This window comes from Tenrec ecaudatus, chromosome 11 (genome assembly GCF_050624435.1).
Source record: "Tenrec ecaudatus isolate mTenEca1 chromosome 11, mTenEca1.hap1, whole genome shotgun sequence".
Taxonomy (NCBI): domain Eukaryota; kingdom Metazoa; phylum Chordata; class Mammalia; order Afrosoricida; family Tenrecidae; genus Tenrec; species Tenrec ecaudatus.
This window is the reverse complement of record NC_134540.1, coordinates 20050970-20077849: the sequence shown is the minus strand read 5'-3', so window position 1 is coordinate 20077849 and position 26880 is coordinate 20050970. Positions and strand designations below refer to the sequence as shown.

Below are 26880 nucleotides of genomic sequence, written 5' to 3'. Positions count from 1 at the left end.
TCAAACTCAAGAACCACATGCCCTGCCACGGAGTGAATCCTGACTCATAGCAGCCCTATAGGGCAGAGCAGAACTGCCCCAGTGGGGTGGTTTCCGAGATTGTAAATCTGGATGGGATTTTTTTTAAAGCCTCCTCTTTCTCCCAGGGAGCAGCTGGGGGTTTTGATCTGCCAACCCAATTGGGTTAGTACCAAGACTCCTTCTCCAACATAGACGGAACCACGAAAGATGCTCAACTCCACTGTGTTTGAGAGTATCCCATTTGATAGATTCCTCTAGCCCAGTGGTTCTCAACCTTCCCAATCCTGGGACCCTTTCACACAGTTCCTCATGTTATGGTGACTTCCCCCCCCCCCCCGCCCAGCCCCCGATAAAACAACAGAAAAGTAGGAGAAGGGAGACAGCAGTCAGTAGAACACATGAAAAAATTATAAATTATTAAGGGTTCTATAGGGGAGGGAAGAAAAAAGATGATGAGCTGATACTAAGGGCTCAAGTAGAAAGAAAATGTTTTGAAAAAGATGATGGTAACATCTTCTTCATTGTGATAAGAGCTGTAAGAGCCCCCATTTTTTTTAAAAAAAGACTGAAAAAGCCTTGGAAACCCAAAGGGGCAATTCTCTAGCATCATCACAGTTTGGAGTCAACTCGATGGCAGTGAGTTTGGTTTGTTTTTTACTAAGAAGACAATGACCAACTGCAGCGACTATCACACAGTACAGTGCTCTCTCGGTCTGTCGGGCTAAACAACTTTAAAAAAAATCATTTTATTAGGAGCTCATACAGCTCTTATCACAATACATACATGCATCCATTGTGTCCAGCACATTTGTACATTTGTTGCCATCATCATTTTCAAAGAATTTTCGTTCTACTTGAGCCCTTGGGGGGTTAAACAACTTTTACAACATCCTCCGGTGTACATTCTTGAGCACTCGTGTGTCTAGAGGCAACTCCATGCTTTCAGTTCCTATGTTCATAAACACCCATGACTTCAAGTTCATCCAAATGAGATCTCTTTCCCTCAATCACTGCTCTCTCTCAAACATCTGCAACTTCCTTTATCCTTTAAAATATGGCCCCCAATCCTGAACCTGTCTCATTCACCTGCCTCCTCCTTACCTTGCTTGACCATTAATCATTGATGAGCTCAAGAGACAAGGAAAACTTCCTGAACTTGGTACACAATTTTTCTGCCAATGTATTCTAGGGCTGTGTACTTTCAACAACTCTTCCCCCAGGGCTGTTTGTGTACATCTGGGGGCTGGCTGCTGTTTCTGTAGCTGCCCTGTAGTGGGCCCCTGGCTCATGGCAAGCCCATGCCCAGTGGAATGAAGTGCTTCCTGGTCCTGTGCCATCCTCATAGCTGGCAATGGATTAAACCATTGTAATCCACTGGGTCTCACGCGCTCATTTTCAAAATTAGATTGCCAGCTCTTTCTTCCGTGTGCGTCTTCATCTGGAAGCTGCACTAAAACCTGTTCTGCCTCAGTCTAAACATGCAAGCCTCCATCGACAAGGCACCTTAGCAGGGAACCAAACCCAAATCACACTCAAGCTCACGCCACTGAGTCAATTTCCACCCACAGTGACTCTACAGAACAGAGCAGAACTGCCCTCTTTCATGTCAGACTAAAAACCTTCCCTGGAACAGACAGCTTCCTCGTCTCCCTTAGAGTCACTGGTGGGTTTGAACCATTGACCTTGAGGTTAGCATTTCCATGTGTAGCCCACTACGCCACCAGGACTACTTGCATTTCCTGAACAGAAGGTGAGAATGCTATGTGAACTAGAATCCTGGGTTGAACTTCTGCCGATAGTTTATCTGCATTTGTGGAATAGATGTAAAGTCTAAATAACTTAGGATTTCCCCCCACATCTTTCAAACCAATATTGGATACAGCATTAAAATTATAGATATATAATATATTATATATAATTATGTATCTATAATTTAAATTTATATTTATTTATAATATATAAATATATATTTCCTACAGCTCTTAAGGGTTGATAAAACAAGGCTAAGGCAATGGCCTATAATTTTTTTTAAGTATTTAAACTTCCAGGATAATTCTCCAGGATCTATCCTAAGCAACAAGTGTTTATAAGCACCATTTATGAACCTATCGTACTTGCACTTGATGACATGCTGCAGAGAAGCAAAGGGAACTATTGATTTTGAATTCTTTGCTCAGAGAAGATAAGCCAGGATCTGTGGTTTGGCAATACCTTCGCTTACACAACTGCCACAGCCCCATCAATACTACGGCTCCCAGCAACCACTTCCAAACTCACTGCCCTAGAGTCTGTCCCAGGGCCTAGCATTCCCACACACCAGGAACCCCAACCCAGGGCCGCAGAGAGTGCGCCCCTTTACAGGAGCAGAGAGCACTGTCTTTCTCCCGCAGGGGAGCTGGGCCTCACAGTTGGCAACCCATGGCCTGACATCCCTCCCCCAACTAACCCGCCCCACCCCCCCACCCCACCACCCCCCCGCCGGCGCTGAGATCGCCAACACTATTGAATACTTGGTTCTGTTCTCCGCTTCAATGACTTGGGCCACCCTCTCTGTGCGGGTGGCTGACACGCTTCTGTCCGCTCTCTCCCCAGCCTCACTGTGCAGTCGAGCTGTCTGATGAAATTAGAGCAAACAAGGTTTGGCTGACACCAGCGCGGTCCTGTCCTTCAGAATCCTGATGCCAAAGCTGAGATTGTTTCTGATACAGCTTCACTGTAATGGGGGGACATTCACAGACAAGCTAGTCTGTTGCCTTAGACACAGGGGTTCTGAAAGGGGACAAACGGCAGCATGTTCCCACACTCTCTACCACGATGGCCCCTGCTTCAAGAAGCCCCTTCGACAAGCCAACAGTTTAAACAAAGGCTTCTGGGTGGTGCAATGCTGTAAGCCTTGGCCTGATAGATGCAAGGGTGGTGGTTCAAACCCACCAGCTGCTCCTAGGGAGAAAGAAGATGCTGTCTGCTCCCAGTTAGATTTGTAGCCTTGAGGCATCAGCCTATGGTGAAGGGGAAGTGTAATAAGTCTAGAAGAAGAGGGAGGGAGAGAGAAAAAAGGGGGCAGGGGTAGAGGACGCTATTGGGAAGTTGGATAAGTTGTTTATATCACTGAATACGAAATGATGTGAAATGTAAGCCCTCACCTAATTCACAATAAAAAAATTTCTAGTCTTGGAAAGCTGAGCGATTGGTCCTATTCTCTCGATATGACAGCCCTACAGGGTCGACAGGAGTGAGATAGGAAATAAGAATCCTCACAGTCTTCCTGCAGTGATGAGACATTCACCACGAGCTAGATGCTGAGCGGAGCCCTGGTGGCAGAGTGGTATGCACGAGGCTGCTAAGGGCAAGGCCCGCAGCTGGAACCCACCAGTTGCTCCCTTGGAGGAAAATGGGAGTTGCTGTAAAGAGTTACAATCTTGGAACCCGCAGGGGCATTTCTACGCTGTCCTGGGGGATTGCTGAGTCCACATCAGTTCCATGGCAGTGATTTGGGGTTGTATTTTGGGGTGGGGGGTGAGGGGTGGGGGGTCTCATCTGAGGCTGCTGTGTGGGCAGGTGGTCATACACAGTCCTCACCCCACTTACCAGGGACTCGCTGGCACACTGGAACACATAACAAATATAGAGACTCAGCCCAGGCTCTGGAGACTCCCGGCAGATAAATCCAAAATGATCCACATGCTTTACACCCTAGAGGAGAGAAAGAATCGCAGTGTTTTTAAGAATATCTCCCACGAAGCAACAAGAGACTGTCAGCATCAGGTCCACAAATGTCTCCTTCGCCGAGCTGTGACAGGGGCGCAGCGTAACAGCAAACCCCCTCGGTGATGTCTGAATACACAGCAACGACGGAGGATGGTTTCCGACGACAAATAGGCTGAAGGGTTCGGGGCCACAGGAAACCCACACAGATGGTATGCTCCGCTGTATCTTGGACACAACCTCTCCCAGTCTCTGGAAACAGCCCTCCCCTTCTCGACTTCTGAGAAACCTGGAGGTTCATCCTATGCCTTGTTTTTGTCTATGGGAGACTAAGGATGAAAGAGACAGTAGCGATGATGCTGGCTGAAATTAAATAGCATGTAACTCTCTGAGAATGCACAGAAGAATATCAGAGACACATTGATAGAATCAATAGCACTAGACAAATTGATAGGAGCCCCAAGGAGACACACCTGTTAGAAGATCAATACATTAAGAAACTCATAGGCATGAAGTTTTCCACTGCAGCTTTGGAAAGATTATGGGGGGTTCTACTCTGTCCTGCAGGGGTGCTAGGAGCCAGAATCAACTTGATGGCAGTTTGGCTGTTTTCAAAGTTGGTTTCATTTTTCTTGGTTGTTTGCTTTTGCATGATTGATGAGCATTGCTAGTTTTCTTTCTCTCTTCCTGGAAGGCTTGGGAGGCATGGGCTCTGGGCACACTTTGGGGGCAGGAATTAATTACACCTGGTCTGTCCACCTGGGGAGCACTGGTAGCGTCATGGGCTGCTAACCCCAAGGTCAACCGTTCGAAACTACCCGATGCTCCCAAGAAGAAAGATGCGGCATTCCCCTGATTAAGAGTTGCCATTTCTGAACCTACAAGGGAAGTTCCGCCCTCTCCTGGGGCTGCTCTGAGTCTGAATCAACTGCATGGCAGGCAGTTGAGATGTCTTTGTTTTGTTTTGGAGTTTGCACACCACTCTACCTAGTACTTAGCACGAAGCTCCACACAAAGAAACTGCTAATTTATGTCAAGCTCCGTCCTAACCAACTCACACTGATGCCTCATAAACAGCCCACCATACTGCCCGCTGGGAGCTTACAGTCTTGCAGTAAGCAATAGTCCCTCTAAGAATGTGTCCTCAAGGCCGGCCCCACTCAGAGCCAACCGGAGCCCCGCCCGAGAAGTGTGTGCCACAGAGAACACCAGACCTCCGGAAGAGGAATGGGAATAGCGATACCATAAGGGTCGAGGGGAGGGGGAGAGAGGTGGGGGACGAAGGAGGTACCGATCGCAGTGAATGGCACATAACCGCACACACACCTTTCCAGGGGGAAGAACAACAGAAACCAGAGGGGAAGGGAGGTAGCGGTCCGTGTGAGATATGAAAATAAATAACAATCTATTGGGGCGGAGGGGAAAAAAAGTGGAGCTGATCCTAAGGGTTTAATAGAAAGTAAATCTCTAAAAATGAATGATGGCAACATATGTACAAATATGCTTGATATAATTGATGTACAGATTATAACAAGCGTTGTAAGAATCCCCAATAAAATGATTGTTAAAAAACTATGTCATCAATATTTGCTCCATTTAAGTGAATACATTTTTTTAGTGACTGTATTGGTCTTTGCAATGGGAAGAAGTTTACTGTCTGTGATAGTTAAGGTTTATTGTGCCAACCTGGCCGATAAACAAATGTGGGATTAATTGAAGGGCAGAGAGTTAAATGGCTCAGTAAGCCTCGCCTTTCTAGTTCTCTTGTCTCTTGTTCTCTGATGATCTGACCAGTGTGTGGCTAACATAGTTAGTTCTCTGCCTCAGCTGGCAAGGCTCGCTTCCTTCAAGACATCCCTGAGAAGAAGCCACATGGACTTGATGAAGCCACGTGGAGACCCCTGCCAGCTCCGAGATGCTTACACCGCCACTGAATTCAAAGACTTTCTACCCACTGACCTGTGTTCCTCCTGCATTCGGCATCATTGTGTGTGTTTTGTGAGTTTGAGGAGGACTTTGTAGATCGGTGGCGGACATATGGGTTGTCAGACTTATGGCCTTGGACTGGACAGGGTTGGGACGCTTTCTGAATGTACACTTACCCTTTAAATAAAACTCTCTCTTATACATACATGAGTTTCTGTGGGTTTGTTTCCCTAATTCACCCAGACTAAAACACTGTCCTTCAATAAGTTGCCATAGATCGATCCCTCCTCCATGCTGATTCTGTCACTTTCTATTGTTATCAGAGTTGTTGTTGTTAGGGGCCATTGCGTCGGCTCTGACCCACAGCGCCCCTACGCACAGAGCAGGAAGCACATCACACTCCTGCACCATTCTCACAATTGTTCCTAGGCCTGAGCCCATTGTCGTAGCCAGTGTGTCACTCTGTGTCCTGGAGGGCGTTTCTCTTTTTCTCTGCCCTCTCCTTTACCTAGCACGATGTCCTTCTCCAGGGGACTGGTCTCTCCTGACAATACGTCCAAAGTCTGTAAGTTTTGCCACCTTTGCCTCCAAAGAGCACTCTGGCCAGGCTTCTCCCAAGACACGGTGTCAAGTATTTTTCAATATTCTCCAAGAGCACAGTTCAAATGCATCGATTCTTCTATGGTCTTCCTTATTCAATGTCCAACTTTCACAAGCACAGGAGGCAATGGAGAATGCCATGGCTTGGGCCAGGCCCACCTTAGTCCTCAAAGTTACCCCCTTGGTCTTCAGTACTTGTGTAGCAGTACTTACTTGTGCTGCTAAAGCGGTCTTGTGCAGCAGATTTACCTAATGCAGTATGTCTTTTGATCTCTCGGCCGCTGCTTCTATGAACACTGCTTGTGGATCCAAGTAAGACAGAATCCTTGACAACTTCAACCTTTTCTCCATTTATCAGAGTATAAAACTTTATCTGCACAGCACAATTTTATCACTCCATATAAAATTCTGGAGCCTGGTAGCAAACTTGGTTAACTTTGGGCTGCTAGTCACAAGGTCGGCAGTTTGAACCCACAAGCTGCTCCATGGGAGAAAAATGAGGCTTCCTGCTTATGTAAAGAGTTACAGCCTCGGAAACTCAAGGCAGAGCTACACTGTCTTATAAACCCAAAACCAAATTCACTGCCATCAAGCTGATCCCGACTCATGGCAACCCTAGAGGGCAGGGTAGAACTACCCTTGTGGGTTTCTGAGGCTGTAACTCTTTCACGGAATAGAAAGCCCCTTCTTCCTCCCTTGGAGTCGCTGGTGGCTTTAAACTGCTGACCTTGTGGTTAGCGACCCAACACATAACCACGACAACATGGACTCAATAGCAGTGGATGTCTAATATTTTAAAATATTAACATAAAATGTTATAAGGGAAATTGCATTCTCCCACATCTACATATACATCAATAAGACTGATGTATAAACTCCCTCCTGTTATTTTCAAAGGGAAGGGTCCCAGCATACCACCCCTGTTGCAATGCCAACTCCAACATTTAAGAAAATAATCCTAACAGAATTCATGGGCAGTCATGATTTTGGGATGTTAAAACTCAGGAAGATCCATCTCTGTGCAGAGATAGCTAAGTCACTGCCTGTGAAGAAGTCGATTCTTCTTAGTCCAGAGAGCCTCTCCCCAAAGGCGCCGTGGCATTGTTTCCGACCTTCCCACATCAGCATGTAGATACTCCTTCAACCCTGACTTCTCTGAAACTCTTTCTATATTGACATTATGTTGGTGGAGCTCTACTTTTTGCCTTGGTCGTCTAAATACTTACTATGATTTGTAGTCCCCTAGCTTCTGTCCTGTAATCTCATATGCACTTTGCTGTACCCATTATACAAAAACATACCCAAAGAACTAGCTGTGACGAGCTTTCCTCAAAACCTCCCACATTGACATGAGTGTAAATTGAATGCACAAGTTCTCCTTTCAGAAGCCATTTCTATTTCATTAGTCATTTCTTCTCTGCTTGCGGTCTAATGAACAAACCTGACTCAATTACACCCGCGAGGGCCGCTGCCCAGATTCTGAGGAACTCGAAGTGTGAGGGAATTTTCCAAAGGCCTCACACCACGAAGGTTTCACAGTGGAGGAGGGTCTGAGGAAGGGACGCCACAAAGACACGGGCCCATCAAAATAAGGAGAAGCAAGTGATGGTAGGAACCTAGAGACCTGAACAGGATTTGTATCCCAGGAATAAAACCAGCACAAGAGTCTTCCTAGTTTCAGTAAGAGTCCATTCTTGACTACTACTGTGGTGGCCGCTGTTTTTTAAAGCTAGCTAAAGCTGCCTGAGTTTTAGCTCCGTTGTGGTAGGGTCAATTCCGAAACAAGATTCTGTTAGTCTGTTCCCATGCGATGTTATACTTCAGTACATACCTGAGAGCAAGAGGAAATATCTTTAAAATTCTTTTCCAGCACAACCGATTTAGTGTCTGGGCTGATGAGGTTAATCTCAAATCGTCCAACCTTAAAAATAAAAATATTCTGATTAATTTAAACAGCCAAGGATCCAGTGTGTTACTTTATACCTCACCTAATCATGCAGCCCCAGTAAAGACATCTCAAACACAACTTATTATCTAGTCCCACGCATCTTCAACATCCAATTCAGCCTGGATTTCACCTCGACCTGCTGGTTGCTTCAAAATATTTCTTCCCTTCTGGTTAAGAAATCACGAAAATGAAGCTAGTCTTCATTTCCAAGATATAAGAAACCAAGTTCAAACACTAACACACCCAAAAAGAAGAAGCAGCAGCCTGCTAATTCCAAGAAAGCAAATGTGACACACCAGGCCTTGTTTATCAAGGGGCATTGTGGAATTTCCACCTTGGGAGTGTCTTAGAACAGGACAAAAAGATAGACTTCCTTTGTTGACAAGAACTCAACATGACAAAGCTGAGGGGGGTTAAGGAACTTCTACAAGTCAGTGTTAGAACTCCATTTAAGGGAAGCCTGACACTCTCTACATCTTCCATGACCTACACTGTGGGATGCAGGCTCTTCTTTTACATCAAGGTGGCATGCATCACATAATCTTATTAACTTAATCCCGAGGGGTGGCGATGAGTTGGAATCCAGGCCAGGGCGGAGAGCTGGGGGGTTGTTCATGTTTCCTTTGTGTTTTTTGAGTAACTGGTCAGGTCCATGGTGGGCTTCTCATATTCTCCTTCATCTGACACGGTCAGATCAGTGCATCCTCCTCTGACTCTCCAGATGTCCCTACATTTTTTTTTTTTAAGAAAAACTTTCTTGTCCATACTTCATCAGTCTCATATATTCGTGTTTGTTGTTTTTAAATCCCATGTCAGGTGAGTTTTACTGTAGTAATATATTAAAAAAAAAAAAACATACCATGTCAAGTATCAAAATCCAAAACCTAACCAAAACCAAAAAAAATCCAAAACCTAACCAAACTCCTGCCACTGAGTTGATGCTGAATCACAGTAACCCTATGGGGACAGCAGAATTGCCCCTGTAGGTGTGTGAGGCTGTAAATCCTTGGGACAATAGAAAGCCTCCTCTTTCTCCTCAAGAGCGGTTGATGGTTTCAAACTGCTGACCTTGCAGTTAGCAGCCCAAAGTGTCTCCCACTGGGCCACCAGGGCCCCTTCACTAAGCATCAACCTAAGGCAAAAAGCAGCACACTAAGAGTGGTGTAGTCGCTACGAGTTGGGCAGCGGTCCACGTGGCCGGCGGTTTGAAACCAGCAGCAGCTCCGCAGGAGAAAGACTGGCCTCTCGAAGTCTCGGACACTCAAAGGGGGTCACTATAAGTCAGCACTGACTCGATGGCAGTGCATTTGCTCTTTTGCTTTTTATTGTATCCACCAGGTTTCTACAGAGTTCTTTAACTGCTTCTGTGCCCCCACCTGCCCTGATCTGTTACCCCTGGTCTATGCACCTTCTCTCTCTCTACCTGCCTTTCCTACCACTGAGGATGAAAGACATGAAAGTGGGACTATCAGCTATCTAGAAATGGTCACTATCTAGAACAGTGATTCTCAACCTGTGCATTGCAAACCATTGTGGCAGTTCAACGACCCTTTCAGAGAGGTCACCAGATTCGTAACAGTAGCAAAATGACAGTGATGAAGTACAACGAAAATAATGTTATGGTTGGGGGTCACCACAGCACGAGGAACTGTGTTTGAGGGTCGGGGCATGAGGAAGGTGGAGAACCGCTGCTTCCAGGGAGGGGAGCAGATGAGACACTGGTCAGCCAGCTGCATACCCGCCAGGGCAGGGCACAGTGGCTTCGAGCTGGGCTGTGATCTGAAAAGTAAGCAGTCTCAAACCACCAGCCACTCCGTGGGAGAAAGACAGATGGAGCATCCTGCTCCTGTACGCAGTGAGTCTCAGTAAAACACAGGGTGATTCTGCCCTGGCCTAGAGGCTCACGGTGAGTGGGCATCAACTCAGCGGCAGGGAGTTTGGTTGGGTGGTTTGGGAGGACAAGTACCGTTGTTGGTTGGCCTGCTAACTGCAAGGTCAGCAGTTCAAACCCACCAGCCGCTCTGTGGGGGGAAGACGAGACGTCCTGCTCCAGTGGAGATTTACAGCCACCGTCACCCATGAGGGCAGTTCTGCGCTACCCAATCGGGTCCCGGTGCGTCAGAATGCGTTCAGTGGCAAGTACCTGGAAGAGCATTGTCCTGTTCTCCTCTGAGTCCGACGGCTGCACGTGGCTGGGCGCGCTGGCGTGCCTCCGGCGAGGCTGGGCTTTCTGGCTGTTCTCCTGCACCTTCCTCTGCATGACGCCGGTCACGCTGCTGCACCGCGTCCGAAACTCCTGCTGGTCGTCGAAGCCACAGTCCTCCAAGATGCGCTCGGGGAAGCAAGCTCGAGAGCTGGACAGCACGGGCTGGCTGGCCACGGCTCGGAAGCCGGCGGGACCCCGGGGGACGCCATCGCCTTCCTCCAGCAGGCTGTCTGCAGGCGGGCTGGGCACCTCGGGCTCGAAGACCATGAGGTCATCGCCGGGGTCGGCGCTGGGCTGCTCTCCCTGGGTCCGCAGGCGCTGCTGTTCGTGCAGGCTGAACTTTTCGATGCAGTCGTCGATGAGGCTCGAGGGCGCCTTCTTGTGGGTGACCGTAACCTTCCCGCAGTACAAGACCTCGAACTTCTGCGAGTTGTAAAAGGCGTCTTCCATGTCCTTGCTGGGCTTTGTGTCCTCTTGCATGGCAGCTTTGGACAATTGCCTGATGCTGCTGATAACATCGGGGACCTGGGGGGCAGAGAGAGGAAGAAATGGGTAAGTGAATCGACAGAAATAACTTATGTGCTATGATCTCATGCAGTATGATAGTAGGAAGGAGACTTTTGAAAAATTCACTATCTCTTAACTTTGACAACCCCGCCCCTGTATAAATAAAATACAAAAAGAAATAGTCAGTCCCTGTTCAAGATAAAATGTAAAACTTAAATTAGACCGAAGAGATTTGAAGTAATGCCGATGTTGAATGATAACAGTATTATGGTTTCCTTTTTAAGTTGATTAGCTTTCCTAAAACCCAAACCATGAGACCGAGATGACTCTTTGATTAACTACAAATGTCCTTTCATTATGAACTGCATGGGTGACTCAGTAGGATGTGAACCCCAAGATCAGCAGTGCACACATACCAGGTGCTGAGAGAGAGAGAGAGAGAGAGAGAGAGAGAGAGAGAGAGAGAGAGAGAGAGAGAGAGAGAGAGAGAGAGACCATCTGCTCACAAACTCACTTAGCGCCTCAGAAACCCGGTGTGGACGGCCTCTTCCCTCGTGGAGGGTGGCTTTGAGTCGGAACCCACTCAATGGCAGTGGGTTAGGTTTGCTTTAGGTATTATGAACCTCAGCTGAAAGGGTTTAAAGTTCCAAAAGTAATGATGAGATACACTTTCTGGAAAAAAGAGATGAAAACCCAGACACCCCTCAGGAACATAGGCCATCAAGAAAAGGCAAATGAAAACCACAGGGAGATACTGCTCTGCCCCCTACAGGTAAGCTAACATCAAAAAGACCAAGTGCTGGCCAGAGTTGTGGAGAAACCAGAATGCTCTCATCCAGTGTGGATGCGGGTGTGCATAAAACAGTGCAACGACTTTAGGAAACTGGTAGCTTCATGGAAAGTCAAACATAAACCCAGCCTAGACACGAGCCAGCCACGCCACTCCTGGTATGTATCTGCAAGACCTGCAAACAAGGTCCACGCCAACGCTTGTTCAAAGCAGCATTAATCGCAATGGCCCCGCGCGCACACCCCCAAGTGATGCCCATCAATCACTGCCGCAAAGTGGACTGCGACTCACGGCAACTCTGAAGGGCAGAGTGGAACTGCCCCTGTGGGCTTCCGAGGCTGTGAAGTCTCGTCGTTCTCTGTTTCCCTTAGTACCTCAACGCATAAGCCTCTATGCCACAGGGGTTCCTCGACTGGGGAACGGATGTACAGAATGTGGCATATTCATGACAGAGTACTCATTGCCTTATACCTGGATTGAAATAGCTACCCGGGGATTTCCCTTATAGCACCCTACCAGGCCCTCCCCCTACACATCACATACCTACAGATCGCATTTGTACAGCGACTATTCATTCCCTGGGGCTGCTTGACTGTCACCCTCATCTCACTTTCTCGGACATTATCACCGTCTCAGCTCCCTCTTCCACACGGCCCTGTGGCTTTTCCTACATAATCTGCGTGGCTCACTCCCTTACCTCATTTAAACCCAGGCTCGAACGTCACTTTAAGCCCTGGTGGCAAAGTGATAAACATACGCCCGGTAGTTCAAAACCGCCAGCCACTCCTCAGGGGAAAGAAGAGGCTTTCTACTCCCATGAAGATTGACAGTCTAGAACAGCCGCTCTCAACCTGTGGGTCGCAACCCCTTTGGGGGTGAAACAACCCTTTCACAGGGGTCGTCCAGTTCATCACAATAGAAAAATGACAGTGATGAAGTAGCAATGAAAATAATTTTATGGTTGGGGGGGTTACCACAACATGAGGAACTGTAATGAAGGGGCCGCGGCATTAGGAAGATTGAGAACCACTGGGCTAGAAGAAACTGTACTAGAATTGATTGTGTTGAGGATTGTACAACTCTTCTTGGTATGATTGAATTAATGAACTGTATGACATGTGGATGAAATGCCAAGAAAACTGTTTTTAAAAAAAAGGATTTACAGTGCTGGAAACTTGGGGGGGGGGGCAGTTCTCTATCCTGTTGGGTCAGTGCATTTGAGTTTGGGGGGCGCACAAAGGGGCCCTTGTGATGTCGTGGTGCAGCCGTCAGTTGCTAACCAACAAGCTGGGCAGTTCAGATCCACCAGCCACCCCATGGGACAAAGAGGTGGAGGTCACTTTCTGAAAAGACCTTAGGGGGCAGTTCTACTCTGCGGGACAGGGATGGGTTTGCAGTTACTCCGGTCCTGCCAATAATTCACTGAATACTCTTGGGAAAAGTTGTTCCGCTTCTTACGAGTTGGTTTCTTCCCCAAAGAAAAGGAAAACACAAAAAAACAAATTCCCTGCCACCAAGTCCACTTGGACACGTAGTGAGCCCCATAGGACAAGGGAGAACTGCCCACGTGGGTTTCTGAGACTATAGCTCTTTACAGGAGTAGAAAATGCCCGTCTTTTTCCTGTGCAGTGGCTGGGGGGTTTAAACTGCTGACCTTGTAGGTAGAAGCCCTAAGAGCAATCACTACGCCACCAGAGTTCCTCCAGCAAAAGGGGCAGGGGGCAGGGGTGGAACTCACAACCAACAAGTCCATTCTGACTCAGCACACCCTAGAGCACAGGGTCGAACTGCCCCCGTGAGTTTCTGAGGCTGCGGAACCACTAGGGCACCAAGGCTGTGGTCCGGCCACCGGAGGGGGATTACACAGAGGGCCCCCGAAGGCTCCCCTAGCTCCAACTTTCTGAGTTTCCTCCTGCTCCGAGGTCAACATAAGAGCAAAATATTAATGAGCACTCCAAAGAGATGGGAAGTCAAGAGTATTTTCAAGCCGGAGCCATCGTGATTCACTGAAATGACTCAGGTCCATTCATGTACAAGAATCCAGGCAAAAACAGAGAGAGAGAGACTTCCTTCTAATGTTCCTTGATCTTTAGAGAGCTCACAGTGTCCCCTGTAGCTGGGGTTCGGACGCTACACCCTCACGGATCTCACAGAAATAGCAGCTTCTGGTATCAAGATGTAGACAGTCATTTCTCCCGTTAGTGAAAACACACACACACACACACACACTAGCTTTGTGGTGCCGTGCTTCTGCGTGTCATGAATTAATGATCACAATGAGTCATCACACTGGAAAAGAGCCAACGGCATTTGACTATCTGACTTAGGGAAATGGGGAGAAGTCCACCGGGACAAAGCAACCACACACTGATATTTAAAGACTGAACGGCGTGAGTTAGGGGTTGGGCTGTGAACCACAAAACCAGCAGGTGGAAAAACCATCAGCCGCTCTGAGGAAGAAAGATGAGGCTTTCGACTCCCGTAAAGACTTACAGTCGTGGCACATCCGGGGCAGCTCTACTCTGTCCTGAGAGCCGCGGGAAGCAGACAGAATGGGCTCAAAGGCGGTGGGTGAGACTAAGTAAACGTGGAGAGGAGTCTGGTAGTAAAAGGCACAGAGAGAAGATACCTTTGGGTCAGAAAGTCAGTTGAAGAGTCCTTCTCCGGGAGCAGGGATTACGCCAAAGAGGGGGACCGTCTCGGCGTTAGCCCTTTGGTCACACCACTCAATCGTCGTTCTAAATGAAGCAGCGGTCGTCCCACTGGTCTCGGTCAAGTCCCTGTTATCACAACACAGCCAATAGCAAAACTCCCCAGGAGCGGCCGTGACAGCTTCCGAAGGGAAGTATTTCCTGACCCCGCAGTCAGGAAACACAAGGATTGTTCAGGACGAAATGCTTTGGCTTTCTCAGCAAAGAAACACATCAACCTCGAAAACCATGGTCATTGTCAAGCTCCGTAAAGAATCACAAGGCTCCGGCGATGAATATAGGAGAAGAGAAGATTGATCTAGAATACAAGGCATTTTTCTCTTCACAACAACAACAGCAAACCCTCACTGCCACCGAGCGCTGACTCGCATGGGCAGAAAAGAACTGCCCCTGTGAGTGTCTGAGCCTTGGAATCTTGATGGAAGGGGCGGCCTCATCGACAGCCTCGTCTTCCTCCCACAGAGAGGGCGGTGGGTTCAAACTGCTGCCGTTGTGATTCGTTACCCACCACTGGCGCTCCTCTCGCCTCCTCCCAGAAATCACTAACGACCAGGTGAATTCTAATCAGCTTGGAACACTTGATGGTGGTCGAGTCTGAGAAGAAACTTCTTAAAGTGTATTTTAAAATAAACAAAAAAACAGACTCAACTGTTACAAGATATCAGCATTTTATCCCTTAGATCCTTTATAACAAGCATAGTAGGCAGAGCAAGTTGCAGATATTGAGGGGAAACATCAGGAACCATTTCAAGGAAACTGGAGAAGCTGTCTTATAAGAAGGACTGACAATTTAGACAAGGTGGATATTAACACTCTGTCTCTCTACCGGAAGGACATGTATGAGCTTGCTTTGCACGTGGCACTTGTCTCTAAGGGAGAAGCCGGTTTTGTTTCTGATTCCATTTTGCTGAGGACGTTCAAGATTACATTATACACTGTGCAGTTGAACATAGAAGCCCTGGTGACACAATGGGCAGCGGTTCAAGTCCCCCAGGCACTCTGAGGGAGAAAGATGAGGCTATCAGCTCCACTCTCTAGTCTCAGAAAGCCGGTAGAGCGGTTCTACTCTGTCGTAGAGGGTCGCTATGGGTTGGCATGGACTTAACGGCAGTGGGTTTGTTTCGTTTCTACAGCAACCAGGGAAAGATGTTGAAAGTATAAGGTCAGAAAGTTCAGCATGTGGAAGACTGGCTACTGGGATTATTCAATGTTAGTTTCTACTTGGCGCTTAAAAATCTGATTTTCAACTCATAGAACTTAAGCAAAAACTACATACAGGCCATGAATGGGTTCACTTGTATTTTGGAAAACTAATTATTCCTAAGAACTCAAGACACCCTGGAAGCTGGGTGCTGCTATTTTTAAGGTTTGGCTGTCTGATTATCTCAGGAAGACATAAAAGTAATTCTGAAACCATTTTCATTTTATTATCCACTACCTCATATATTTCCATGTACATGGTTAAAACCTACATTCCCAGTTCAAAATAAATTGTACAGCGTTACCTACAGTCTGCTTTTCATGGATCTAGATAGACAGTAAGCAAGTATGGTGATTTTCAACATCACAGACTGTTAGAACTCACGGCCCTAGGGAAGTGAGGTCCCACTTTCCTGTTTCCCCTATCCGAGAGGAGGGTGGCTGGTGAGTTCTAAATGTAAAGGCATGAGAAAGAAGGGGGAAATGAGACAATAAGAGGTCAGACTATTGAAAGCCAGCAGAAGCAACCTCTCCAGGAGACTTACACTGGTCATGCAAGTAACTTCGGGTGGGAGTCCCGGGCTATGAGCCAAGAAGTTTCCTCTCTAAAACCAGACTTCGGGCATGTTCCGTTCTTAGGATGCTGCGTTTGCCAACGGTGGTTTAGCTGCCTGTGGTTCTGCTTTCTGGGTCAGGTCTGGATGAGCCCAAGCAGCAGAAAGACAAAGTCCTTCAGCCATTGTGTACAGTGGACACAGCCTGTAACATCTCACGACTCCCACTGTGGATTCCTTCCTCCGAAGAAAAGCCCTGTGCCCGTGCATCTTGGGACCACCGAGCACTTGCAAAAGCGATCGGATGCAAGATGGACAAGGGCCATTCACTGGGAAAAACCCCAGGGAGGCATGAGATTAAATGAAGAGGATGTGATCTCCCTGTGTCCAAAGTTAGTGCTGAGAGACGTCAGGAGACGGAGGCCAGGCCGGTGGCTCGAGAGGTTGGAGCGCAATGAACGCAGCAAGGCAGACCCTTAAGGTTCCCTTTCCAAAGCAAGCTCATCCTCACTGTCTTCAGTGGAAAGCAGCTGCCAGCAGGGCACACGAGGGGGCTTCTACAAGCTTGTGGGGGGGGGGGGTAATATGGAATCAAAAGATCATGTAATTTTCCTCATCAACGTTTGAAACTCCCTTGGGTTAGGGAAGCACATCACAGGCATCTCTCAAAAAGCAAACCCCCTAGCATCTCCTTGATTCCACCTCACAGCGACCCTGCGGGACAGAAGCAGAACTACCCTACCGGTTTCCCAGGTTGTGAATCTTGACAGGAGCCAAACATCTCATCATGCTCCCGTGGAGAGGCTGGTGAGTTTGAACCACCGACCTTATATGGGTTTCTGAGGTTGTACCTCGAAGGGAGCAGATCAGAGCTGCTGGCCTCTGGGTTAGCAGCTCAGCACATGACCCACTTTGTCACCAGGACAGCGAGAGGTCCTGACGGGAAGGACCCACTCACATTCAAATTAAGTTTTATAGAAAATTCAAAAAAGCCCTGTCAGACTTGGGGTTTGGGGCACACAATGGGACTCACGGGCTTCCCTTAGAAGGAAGCTGAGAAAATAAAATGACAGCTGCATGGATGGGTGACACAGTGCTCCACTATGAACCATTCATCCTAAGTGTACAATCTTAGCCTCTTTCTCACCGAGTTGGGAGAGGTGGAAGGAGTGAGAGCTGGTAAATATTTCAGGGGAAGCTCAGCAATAAGTAGGTGAGACATGCTGCACTCTCGAATGAACCATGCAGGCAAACGTGTTTCTATGACAAGAATAAGCTTGGAAGAACCCTCTCTGGAGACAATATATATATCATACATTTGGGGGAAATTCTGCATGCAATTAGGCGATAAGGAGTTGTTTTGTACCTTACAAAAATAAGAATAACATCATTAAAGGCAGCTGGGTTATTAAGTGTTTGTTTCCAGAAAGGTCTACGGGACAGCCCCAATCCTAGCTATGTGGACACCCCCCTCCCCCGCCACAGAAGACTGCACTACAGAGGATGGCACTGAAGATGCAGCCCAGGGAGAGGGGCGGGTCTGCCTAGACCACACAGGAGCAAACTAAGAGGGCAGGAGAGAGAGTGAGTGGACCACATCCTGGCCCATAAAGCCTCGAGGACAACATTCCTGCTCAGAGCAGCCAATGCACAGAGAGGACCACAGCGATGGCCCCACCATGAGACACGATATCCCCTCACTGACCCACAGCACTGCAGGGTAACAGCACTAGAGACAGGGTGTGAGAACTATGGCAGTCTGACTCCCCCAAACCCGGGCCAAACAGAAAGGGCACGCAACAGAGCAACAAGTGAAGCAAAACAACAAAGTCCCTGAGGAATCCTGAAAATAAACTTCAGACTCGGTGGGCAGAGCTTGGCCCCTCACCAGACCCAATTGGAAAACATTCATAAGTGTCAGCAGACAGACTTGGAACAATATATAGGTTTTTATTTTCTTTCTTTCTTTTTCCTTTTTTTCTCATGTCTATCCATATAAGATAGGCAGGATAAACAATCCCAAGGAGAAAACAATGGGACCTACAGTTCCAGGGGTGGACAGAGAGGTGGGAGCCAACAAACTCCGGGACAAGGGAACAACAAGAAATCTAAAGTCAATGGCAAGGAGGGCACAGAATTCCTGGTAGGAATGCTAATGCACTGTAGCCAGGAGGAAATACTGAGAGCTGAATGAAGGTCGGACATGACATTGCGATGGGAGGAAAGTAAAAGGAAATAGAGGAAAGAACTAGGAGGCAAAAGGCACATAGGTCTAAACATAGGCATGTACATATGTATATTAATATAATGAAAGAGATATAGGTCTATGTACATATATTTAAATGTTAAGTATTAAGTAGCAGATGGACATTGGGTCCATCCCTCTCAAGTCCTCCCTCAAGGCAAGAACACTTTGTTCTAATAACCTGGCATTCTGTGATGCTCACCTTCCTGACATGATGGTTTGAAGACAATGTGGGTGCATGAGCAAATGTGAAGAAAGATGATGGTGCCCGGCTATTAAAAGATAGTGTCTGGGTCTTAAAGGCTTGAGGTTAATCAAACAGACATCTAGCAGGGAAGCAACAAAACCCACATGGAAGCAGCACACCAGCATTTTTTATCACAAGGTGTCGATAGGATCAAGTATCAGGCATCAGAAGACCCAAAGCAATCATATACATCAATGCAAACGATGGGATTCAGAGTAGAGACCCAAAGCTCATCTGTAGGCAATTGGACATCCTCTCACAGAAGGGTCACAAAGAACGAACGAGACAGCCAGGGTGAAGCACAGCACCAATGAAATAGACAACTTTCCTCTACTTCTACCTGACAAATCTGGCTAGACCTGAGCAAATACACTGGTACAAATAAGAGCTCTCAACAAATCCAGGACTGATGAAGCCCTCAGGAACAGCAATGGGGATAATGATACCATGACCGTAGGGGGAAGATGGGGGATGAAATGGGAAACTAATCGCAATGATCAATGTATAACCACCAGCCCCCATGGGGGTGGCAGAGGGGAGAGAAACAACAAAAGTGTGGATGAAGGGAGAGAACAAACAGTGTAAAATATAAAAACAATAATACTTTATAATTTACCAAGGATTCATTAGGGTGGGAGAGTGGGGGAGGGAAGGAACAAGAGGTGCTAATACCAAGGGCTCAGATAGAAAGAAAATGTTTTGAAAATGATGATGGCAACATATGTGCAAATATGTTGGATACAATGATTGTTATAAAGTTGTAGGAGCCCCTAATAAAATGATTTTTTAAAGTAATATTTGTATCTCTTGTGGAAAACTATGCCATGTGTCTTTTATAATTGGATAAAATCAAAATGTGATAGTTAAAAAACTCAAGAGTGCAAGACATTCGAATTTCTTATACATGTATCATCAAGCAAGCTTTGCTTCCAAGTGCAGGAATAATACAGGATAGGGGCATCTGAGTATGTACGTGTGCATTTATGCTGGATGCCGTGCTTTCTATGTGAAATTTACTTTCTCCCTCAACAGCATGCTCCTAACCACCCAGTCAGCCAGCCAGCCCCCTGGCTTCCTTAGTAAGGAGCTCTGGTGGGACGGTGGTTACCAGCGCTCCTCGCTACCCAGGAGGGTGGAGGGCTCGAACCCACAGCTGCTCCACTAGAGAAAGACGTGGCCGTCAGCTTCCATCAGGACGACCGCCTTAGAACCCCATGGGTCAATAATTATACTCTGTGTACAGTGTCACTGTGAACCACAATGGCTTTGACCAGTATCTTTTTTGTTTGTTAATTTCCTTTATGTTCACTTAAACACATACCCAAACTTTCCATTATCCACTCGGTGAAGGTTTACCGAACAGAGAATCGGCTTTTCCTTCAACGACAGATGCACTCTTGGTTTCAGCGATAGGCATGTACTTTCTAGTTCACTGTCAGTTGTATACTTCTAGGGGCCTGGTGGTGTAGTGGTTGCGAGTCAGGCTGCGATCCTCAAGGTCCGCAGGCCAACACCACCGGCGGAGGTTTCTACTCCAGTAAAGAGTTACAGTCTCAGGAACCCACAGGTGCCAGTCTACCCTATCCTGTAAGGTCCCTAAGAGTCCACAGAGACTATAGCAGTGAGTTTGGTTTTTACCATTTGTAATCACTCTAGCAACCACTAGAGGGAGCTTGCCCCACATGGGCTATTTCATCTAATCAAAAAGAAGAAAGGAGATTCTAAATGTTTGGTGGGTTTTGTTGTCATCGTTGTTGTTTTTGTAATATACAACTATTTCTAAAATATTACTGCTTTCATTTTAATCTCATAAAATTTACCACTGCACAGTGAAGTTGGGATGTTCAGTCGTTAGGCAAGTTTGGCAATAAAAAGAATAAGTGAAAAAGATAAAATCAGGTTGGAAGGATGAGGACATAAAAAAAATCAACATCTGATGGTATTGAATCGGCTCATATTTTCTCATGGGGCATAATGAATACAGCAAGATAAATATGTGTTGGTCTTTTACCCTGCAAACATAAAAGTATAACGTCATCTAAGGAAAATGCTAAAACTGAGCACGTCAGCAGCATTCACACGCGCGTCCGAAACTCCTGAGGAGAGAGCCTTTTTAAGCAAGGTTGAGTTGAGCAACAGAACAGACCTTGTGGGAAAGAGGCCCGGGACCAAAGGCCAAGTCCAAGGGGCCTGAACGCTCCACATTCCAGATGAGGTCAGGAGATAAAGCTGTCATATTATCAGGAAGCCAAAAGAAATGGCCATGGCTTTCTCAGAAACCTATTTTTGTCTTGGCCTTCCATTTTGCTTCAGATATTTATAACGCCACGACAGATTTTTCACCTTGAAAATGGACTTTATGTTCCCAGACTTCCATTCTCAAACACCAGTTACTTATAAGTACGTATGTATTACCATGAAGGGGGCTTTAGACTCCCTTCTGTGAAGAAGCACTCTAACGGTAGGTCTCCCCCGGGACAACGAGAGAATGAACGCTTGGTCTGACTCTCAAATCCGGTTGGAAGGAAGAGCTTCCTGGTCTGTGAGAGCTTGGGAGAGAGCTTGGGAAGAGCTTGCCTGGTCTGTGGGAGATGGGAGAGAGTCAGCCTCTGGCTGGTCCATATGGCTACTGACTTAAAGGTTGGCCATTCAACTTCACACAGAGGTGCCTCCAAAGAAAATGCTGGGAATCTATACCCAAAAGGTCCCAGCCATAAAAAAAACTCCATGAAGATCTCTTCCCCATTAGTTGGAATCTACTCAATGGAAACCTGTTTGTTTGTTGGCTCTCTCCCATCACACAAATCAACGACCCACAGTGGAGAAATCCAGGTCCCTGGCCCTCGCGACAGAACTGAGATCAGCTCGGGTCACCATCACCATCGTTGAATGTGCCTGATACAATCGAGGGAAGTGGAAAAGGCCTTCCAGACTCCCATTCTGGCAGCTTCCTTCTTCCTGTCGGCGCATACGGCGAGCTTGGGCTCAGACAAGTTCCCGTCAGATAAGACTTTTTTTTTTCATAGCTGCCCTGGCTGGTCACAGACACTCTTCCGTGGCCGACACATCGCGAAGGCCTTCCTCTCCATTCTCTGTATAGCCTGACTCAGCGACACCATGGGAACGTGGTTAACAACTCAAACAGACTGACTTTCTCGGGTGATGGTTTGTGCAGAGGAGTGCCTGGGGTAAGGCGAATGGCCAGCATGTTTGGATCCTGGTTAAAAAAAAAATAGAGCCAGCGCTACGTTAGAAGAAAAGCCAGTCAATCTACTCCCAAAGATCTGACGCTGAAAACTGGGCCTTGCCATGAGTTTGCGATCAACTCAATGACAGCTGGTTTGGTTTGTTGAGGTTTGGTTATACAAAACAATGAAAAACTCGAGCCGAGCAGAGTAACTAGGGACTCCCAGGTAATTGTGAAGATGGTGCAGAGTGGAGCAGCGCTTCCTTCTGCTGGGCACAGGGTCACTGAAGGTCAGAATCAACAGCACCTGACAACAACAACAACCCACTCTTGTCCAATGACAGGTGCAGGGTACGGTAGGCATGTCCCTGAGCCTGGCCAATCTGAGCTGCTACTGAATATTTCTGAAATGGAAGGTGAGCGAGAGGGCTGATTTCCCACTGATGTCTCTAGATATTAAGGAAGTGCCACATCTTCTGCTGGAAGCAATGCAAATTAAAATGAGACAAATTAAGAACTAGGGCCAAATCATATCAAGAAAGAGTCTTGGTGGGTTCAAGAACTGTGTTAGACAGGGTTGTCTAGAGAAACAAGACCAGGATACTTATGATTTGATAGAAGATAGATAGATAGATAGATAGATAGATAGATAGATAGATAGATAGATAGATAGATAGATAGATAAGAAATAGTCTATAGAGCAGTACAAATGGCTCAGTAAAACTCATTTCCATGAGACAGCTAATACACTGGCAGTCCTTCAAATCACGAGGACCACCCCGTATAAGTCAAGGAAGCAGACAGCAGCGTCCTGTATAGAGCAATTCTGGCAATCCAGCCACAGGAAGCAAACAGCAAGGCAGGTCACCGACAGTCAGCCAGATGACAGGGTCCGACAGTCCCCATTTCAAGCGATGTGTACACCAGTAGCATGGAGAAGCAGGTCTTGAAGGAACCTCAAACTACAGTGACACAGTCCACAGTCCAGAGGGGCCTCACACCAAGATCCGAATCGGTGGCAACTGCATTTCAAACAACAAGCTATCAAGGCGAAATTATTTGGGGCCAAAAGAAAGCAGGGTCTAAGTTCTCTCTCTCTCTCTCTCTCTCTCTCTCTCTCTCTCTCTCTCTCTCTCTCTCTCTCTCTCTCTCTCTCTCTCTCTCTCTCTCTCACACACACACATACACACACACACACGCACGCACACACGCATGCGCTCACGCTGTCTCTCTCGCTCCTTGAGGAAGGTTCCTTAAGGAAACTGCTGCACAGTGGAACCAGCCGAACTTCTGGGAGTAAGAGAAGCAGAGATGCGCAGTCCTGCTTCTCGACGGCCACAGCCTGCAGTAAGGGTCTTTGACTGGAGAAGGAAGGACGGACACCAGGGCCACTATCATGCTCGGCACACTTTTAGTTGTGGCTCCCAGCAAAGCCAGGAGTCAGAGTCATCCAACCCGGGAAGCAGCAAAGACGAGCCCGGGCTCTTTTAGCGGGTGCCTTACGATGAGGGCCCGTCTCCTGGCACTCTGTGGACGAGGTGCTGCTGCTCTCGTTAGGTTTGCAGCCTGTGGCAATTGAGAAACAGTTGAAAACCAGGAAAGGGGTGTGGGTCAGGGCTGCTGAGCAAAGAATCATACCGCGCGGGTTATAGGAAGAAGGTGGCATCAGGATGGGAAGAAGGCTGCTTAAAAACCTGTGCTGTGCAGGACATGATTTTGCTTCCTGACAGTGAGGACTTAAAGCACTTGTCGAAGAAGATTAAGGATGCATCCCTCGGTGTGGATTACAACTCAATGTAAGGAAGTCCAAAATCTTCCCAACTGGACCAACAGGGAACAGGACAAATGCAGGACGGACTGAAGTTGCCAAGGAAGTCGTCTTGCTTGGGTCAATCATCAATGCTCGTGGAAGCACCAGTCAAGAGATCAAACTAAGCACTTCCTTTGACACAGTGATTGACACCGCAGCCATGGGCTCCAACCTAGCAACCATGGTAAGGATGGCACCGGGCTGGGTGGTGTTTCATCATATGCTGTCCAGGGCTTGCTGAGTCGGAACAGATAGGAGGGCACCCAACAACCACACACATAGAGTCCTCAAACTACAGGAACATGTACTTAAGAACAATATCATAAGACTAAAGGTTTCAAAACTTCCCCTCATCGAAGAAACAGGAAATCTTACAACCAACCTTCAAAGACAGTCCTGGGACGGAAGGGCCCAAAGATAGCAAAGTACTTCTGATTTATAAGACATGTCTACAAAAACCCCTGCCACTAAGTCAAGTCTGAATCACAGTGGCCCTAAAGGAGTTTCTGTGACTACAAATCTTTTTTTTTTTAATTTTTCTATTTTCATTTTATTTCAGATTTTACCTCAGGGGCCACCTCAGTGGCTTGCAGGTCTTTAAGGGAGAAGATAGCCTCATCTTTCCTCTATGATGTGGCTGGCATGTTTGAACCACCAACCTTGAGTTTAGCAGCCCAGTAGCTTACCTGATAGTTCTACCAGGGCTCCTTAGCTATATCAATAAACTCAAATTCACTGCGATCGAGTTGATTCTGACTCACAGCAAGCCGGTTAGCCAAGGCAGAACTGCCCGTGTGGGTTTCCGAGACAGTAATTCTTTACTGAAGTAAAGAGTCTCATCTCTCCTGAGGAGGAGCTGGTGGTTTCGAACTGCTGACCATTGGCTTAGTAGCCCAAGCCATAACCACTATGCCGCACAGCCACATCTAAAGTCATTACTAAAATATATCATCATTTTTTCTATTGAAACAAATGTTGACCTCATGGTCTTAGGAGACTTGCATTTCTACAGAGCGCAGTCAGGCGACAGCTGCTAGTCCACAAGATCAAACTAGGCAAATGACCATCTAAAACATGTCAACCTATGGTATACCTCAGAACATGCTATCCTGGTCTGGCAACAAATCTATATGTTAATTAACATGCACCATTCATAGAAATTAAGTGTCTTAATTGCCTATTGCATTGGGAAATACACTTTCCATTCATTCCAGTTGGCCAAATACAGAAAGCAAGGAAGAGCATTGTCTTCTTGATCACCCGTCGATTCTGCTACGAGGATTTACTAATCAGCTGTGGGTTAATGGTCGGCATCATCTATAATGTTTCACTTTAATAATTTAGGGTATCTATCATATACATTGCAGAGCCCTGGTGGTGCTGTGGGATACCCATGGGACTACAAGGTTGACAGTTCAAACCTACCAGCTTCTCCGAGAGAGAAAGTTGAGACTGTCAGCTCTCAAAAAGTTTTACAGGGTCTCAGAAACCCTGTCGAGGGTTGCTAGGAGTCTGGATTGACATCTAAGTTATTAATTACATCTCCATCTTTGTCGGCAGTAATATACAGGGCATGAAATAAATACCCTGGTTTTGTCAAAGTGTGGACCTCATGTGTTCAGTGTAACACACTAAAGTTCTCCAGTTCTTAACTGGCTCCTAAATAGATTTTTTTTTAAAAAAAAACCCATTTGTATGGTTAAGTGGAAGACTTTTATCTTGGAAGAGAATGAAGAAGTTCAGTGTAAAATGTGGCTCAAACGGCTGCCAGCACATGCACCTTGTGGTAGATAACGCTGGGCAACCACAGCAGCCATGGCCACCTGTCTGTCTACATGTGTCTACTCTGTGTTCTTCGTGACACGAGACGTCTCAAATGCGAGCATCTGTATTAACCCTTTGATGCTAGAAAGAAAAAGTGTCTTAAGAAATGCTCGGTAACATAGATTTGAAAGGCGGAAAGGGCCTCATAGGAAGAAAGACTTCATTTGCAACAATTATACGATGCGGCGTACACATAAGTTGATGGTCACGACAAATATAGCCTCAAACAGGAGTCAGAAAAAAATGCCATGTATTTCCCTACTGTGGAAGCATGATTGATACAGACCCATCATAACACGCAAAAACCTGGATTACAATCCTATTTATTCGCACTGTTAAGCTGCACAATAGGGAGAGAGGGGTGTGCCCCACCCCATGTCTGCACAAGGCCTCTTAGGGGAGGTTGGAAGAAAATCAGGTGAGCATTAAACACCTATAAGTACCTTTTAATTGGCATGTTCCAATTCAGCCCACCCACCGCCCCAGCCAGGTGGGCTTAATTCAGCCAAAAGGGTCAACCAATACCTTTGACCACACCTCCCCAGAAAGAGGCTTTAAATACCTTAGGGGTGGGACCACCTTGCCTTTTTGGCTTTCTGCCTTCTTCCCTGGGCCCTGCTCCTGTGCCCGCTCAGCGGGCCTCTCGGGCCTCAGCTCACCAGTGTGGGTGCGCAGTCCCACAAGGTTGCCCGTGTGCAGTGGTGAGCCCCGGCGCAGCTTACTGTGTGGTTTAGCATGCTCCCCTGAAATAGCTTGTACTCGTGAGACTGTCACTGAAACATCTTCCATCCTTTATAAAAACCCACTTGGATCACAAACCAGGCCTCAACATGAATTCTCTCCCAGGCAAAGCCAATAACCAAGGGATTTCCCACCTGAGAAATCTAACAGCACTATACTAAGTATGACAGAGAGCACCTGGACACTTGTTACAAGAAGAGATTAAAAAAGATACAAATAGTAGTTTATTCCAAACCCACTGCCATCGAGTCAGATCTAACTGAAGAGAATCCCATGTGGGATTTCCAAGGCTGTAAATCGATATAGAAGCAAATAACTTCATCTTTTCCCAAGCTCCTCGCCTCTAAGGAGCATTCTGGTTGACTTCCTACAAGATAGACCTGTGGGTTCCTTTGGCAGTTCATGGTACTTTCAGCATTCTTCGTCAACACCACAATTCAAATAACATTGATTCCTTTTCAGTTTTCCTTATTCAATATCCAACTATGCATATGAGGCAACTGAAAATACCATGAGACCATAGCTGTCGTTTCCGTGTTAAAATGTCCATATCAAATGAATACGCCATTTAAGAGAATAAGGTTCCCTAAATTACGCAGCTGGTACTGTGAGTTAGGCATGGAGGGGAGAAATGCAAAGTGCGTTCGTCTGGGTAGAC

At 46.9% G+C, this 26880-nt stretch overlaps 1 protein-coding gene across 1 annotated transcript in view; it reads right to left on the bottom strand.

The window, feature by feature from the left end:
* The window catches only part of TBC1D4 (TBC1 domain family member 4), a 208946-nt gene that overhangs the window by 64713 nt on the left and 117353 nt on the right, over positions 1 to 26880 (bottom strand). Inside the window, exons 2-4 of the mRNA XM_075562974.1 lie at positions 10344 to 10931; positions 8084 to 8173; positions 3610 to 3714 (exon numbers count right to left, since the gene is read on the bottom strand). Coding sequence (XP_075419089.1) covers positions 3610 to 3714; positions 8084 to 8173; positions 10344 to 10931 — 783 coding nt within the window. The remainder of the gene's footprint in view (positions 1 to 3609; positions 3715 to 8083; positions 8174 to 10343; positions 10932 to 26880) is intronic.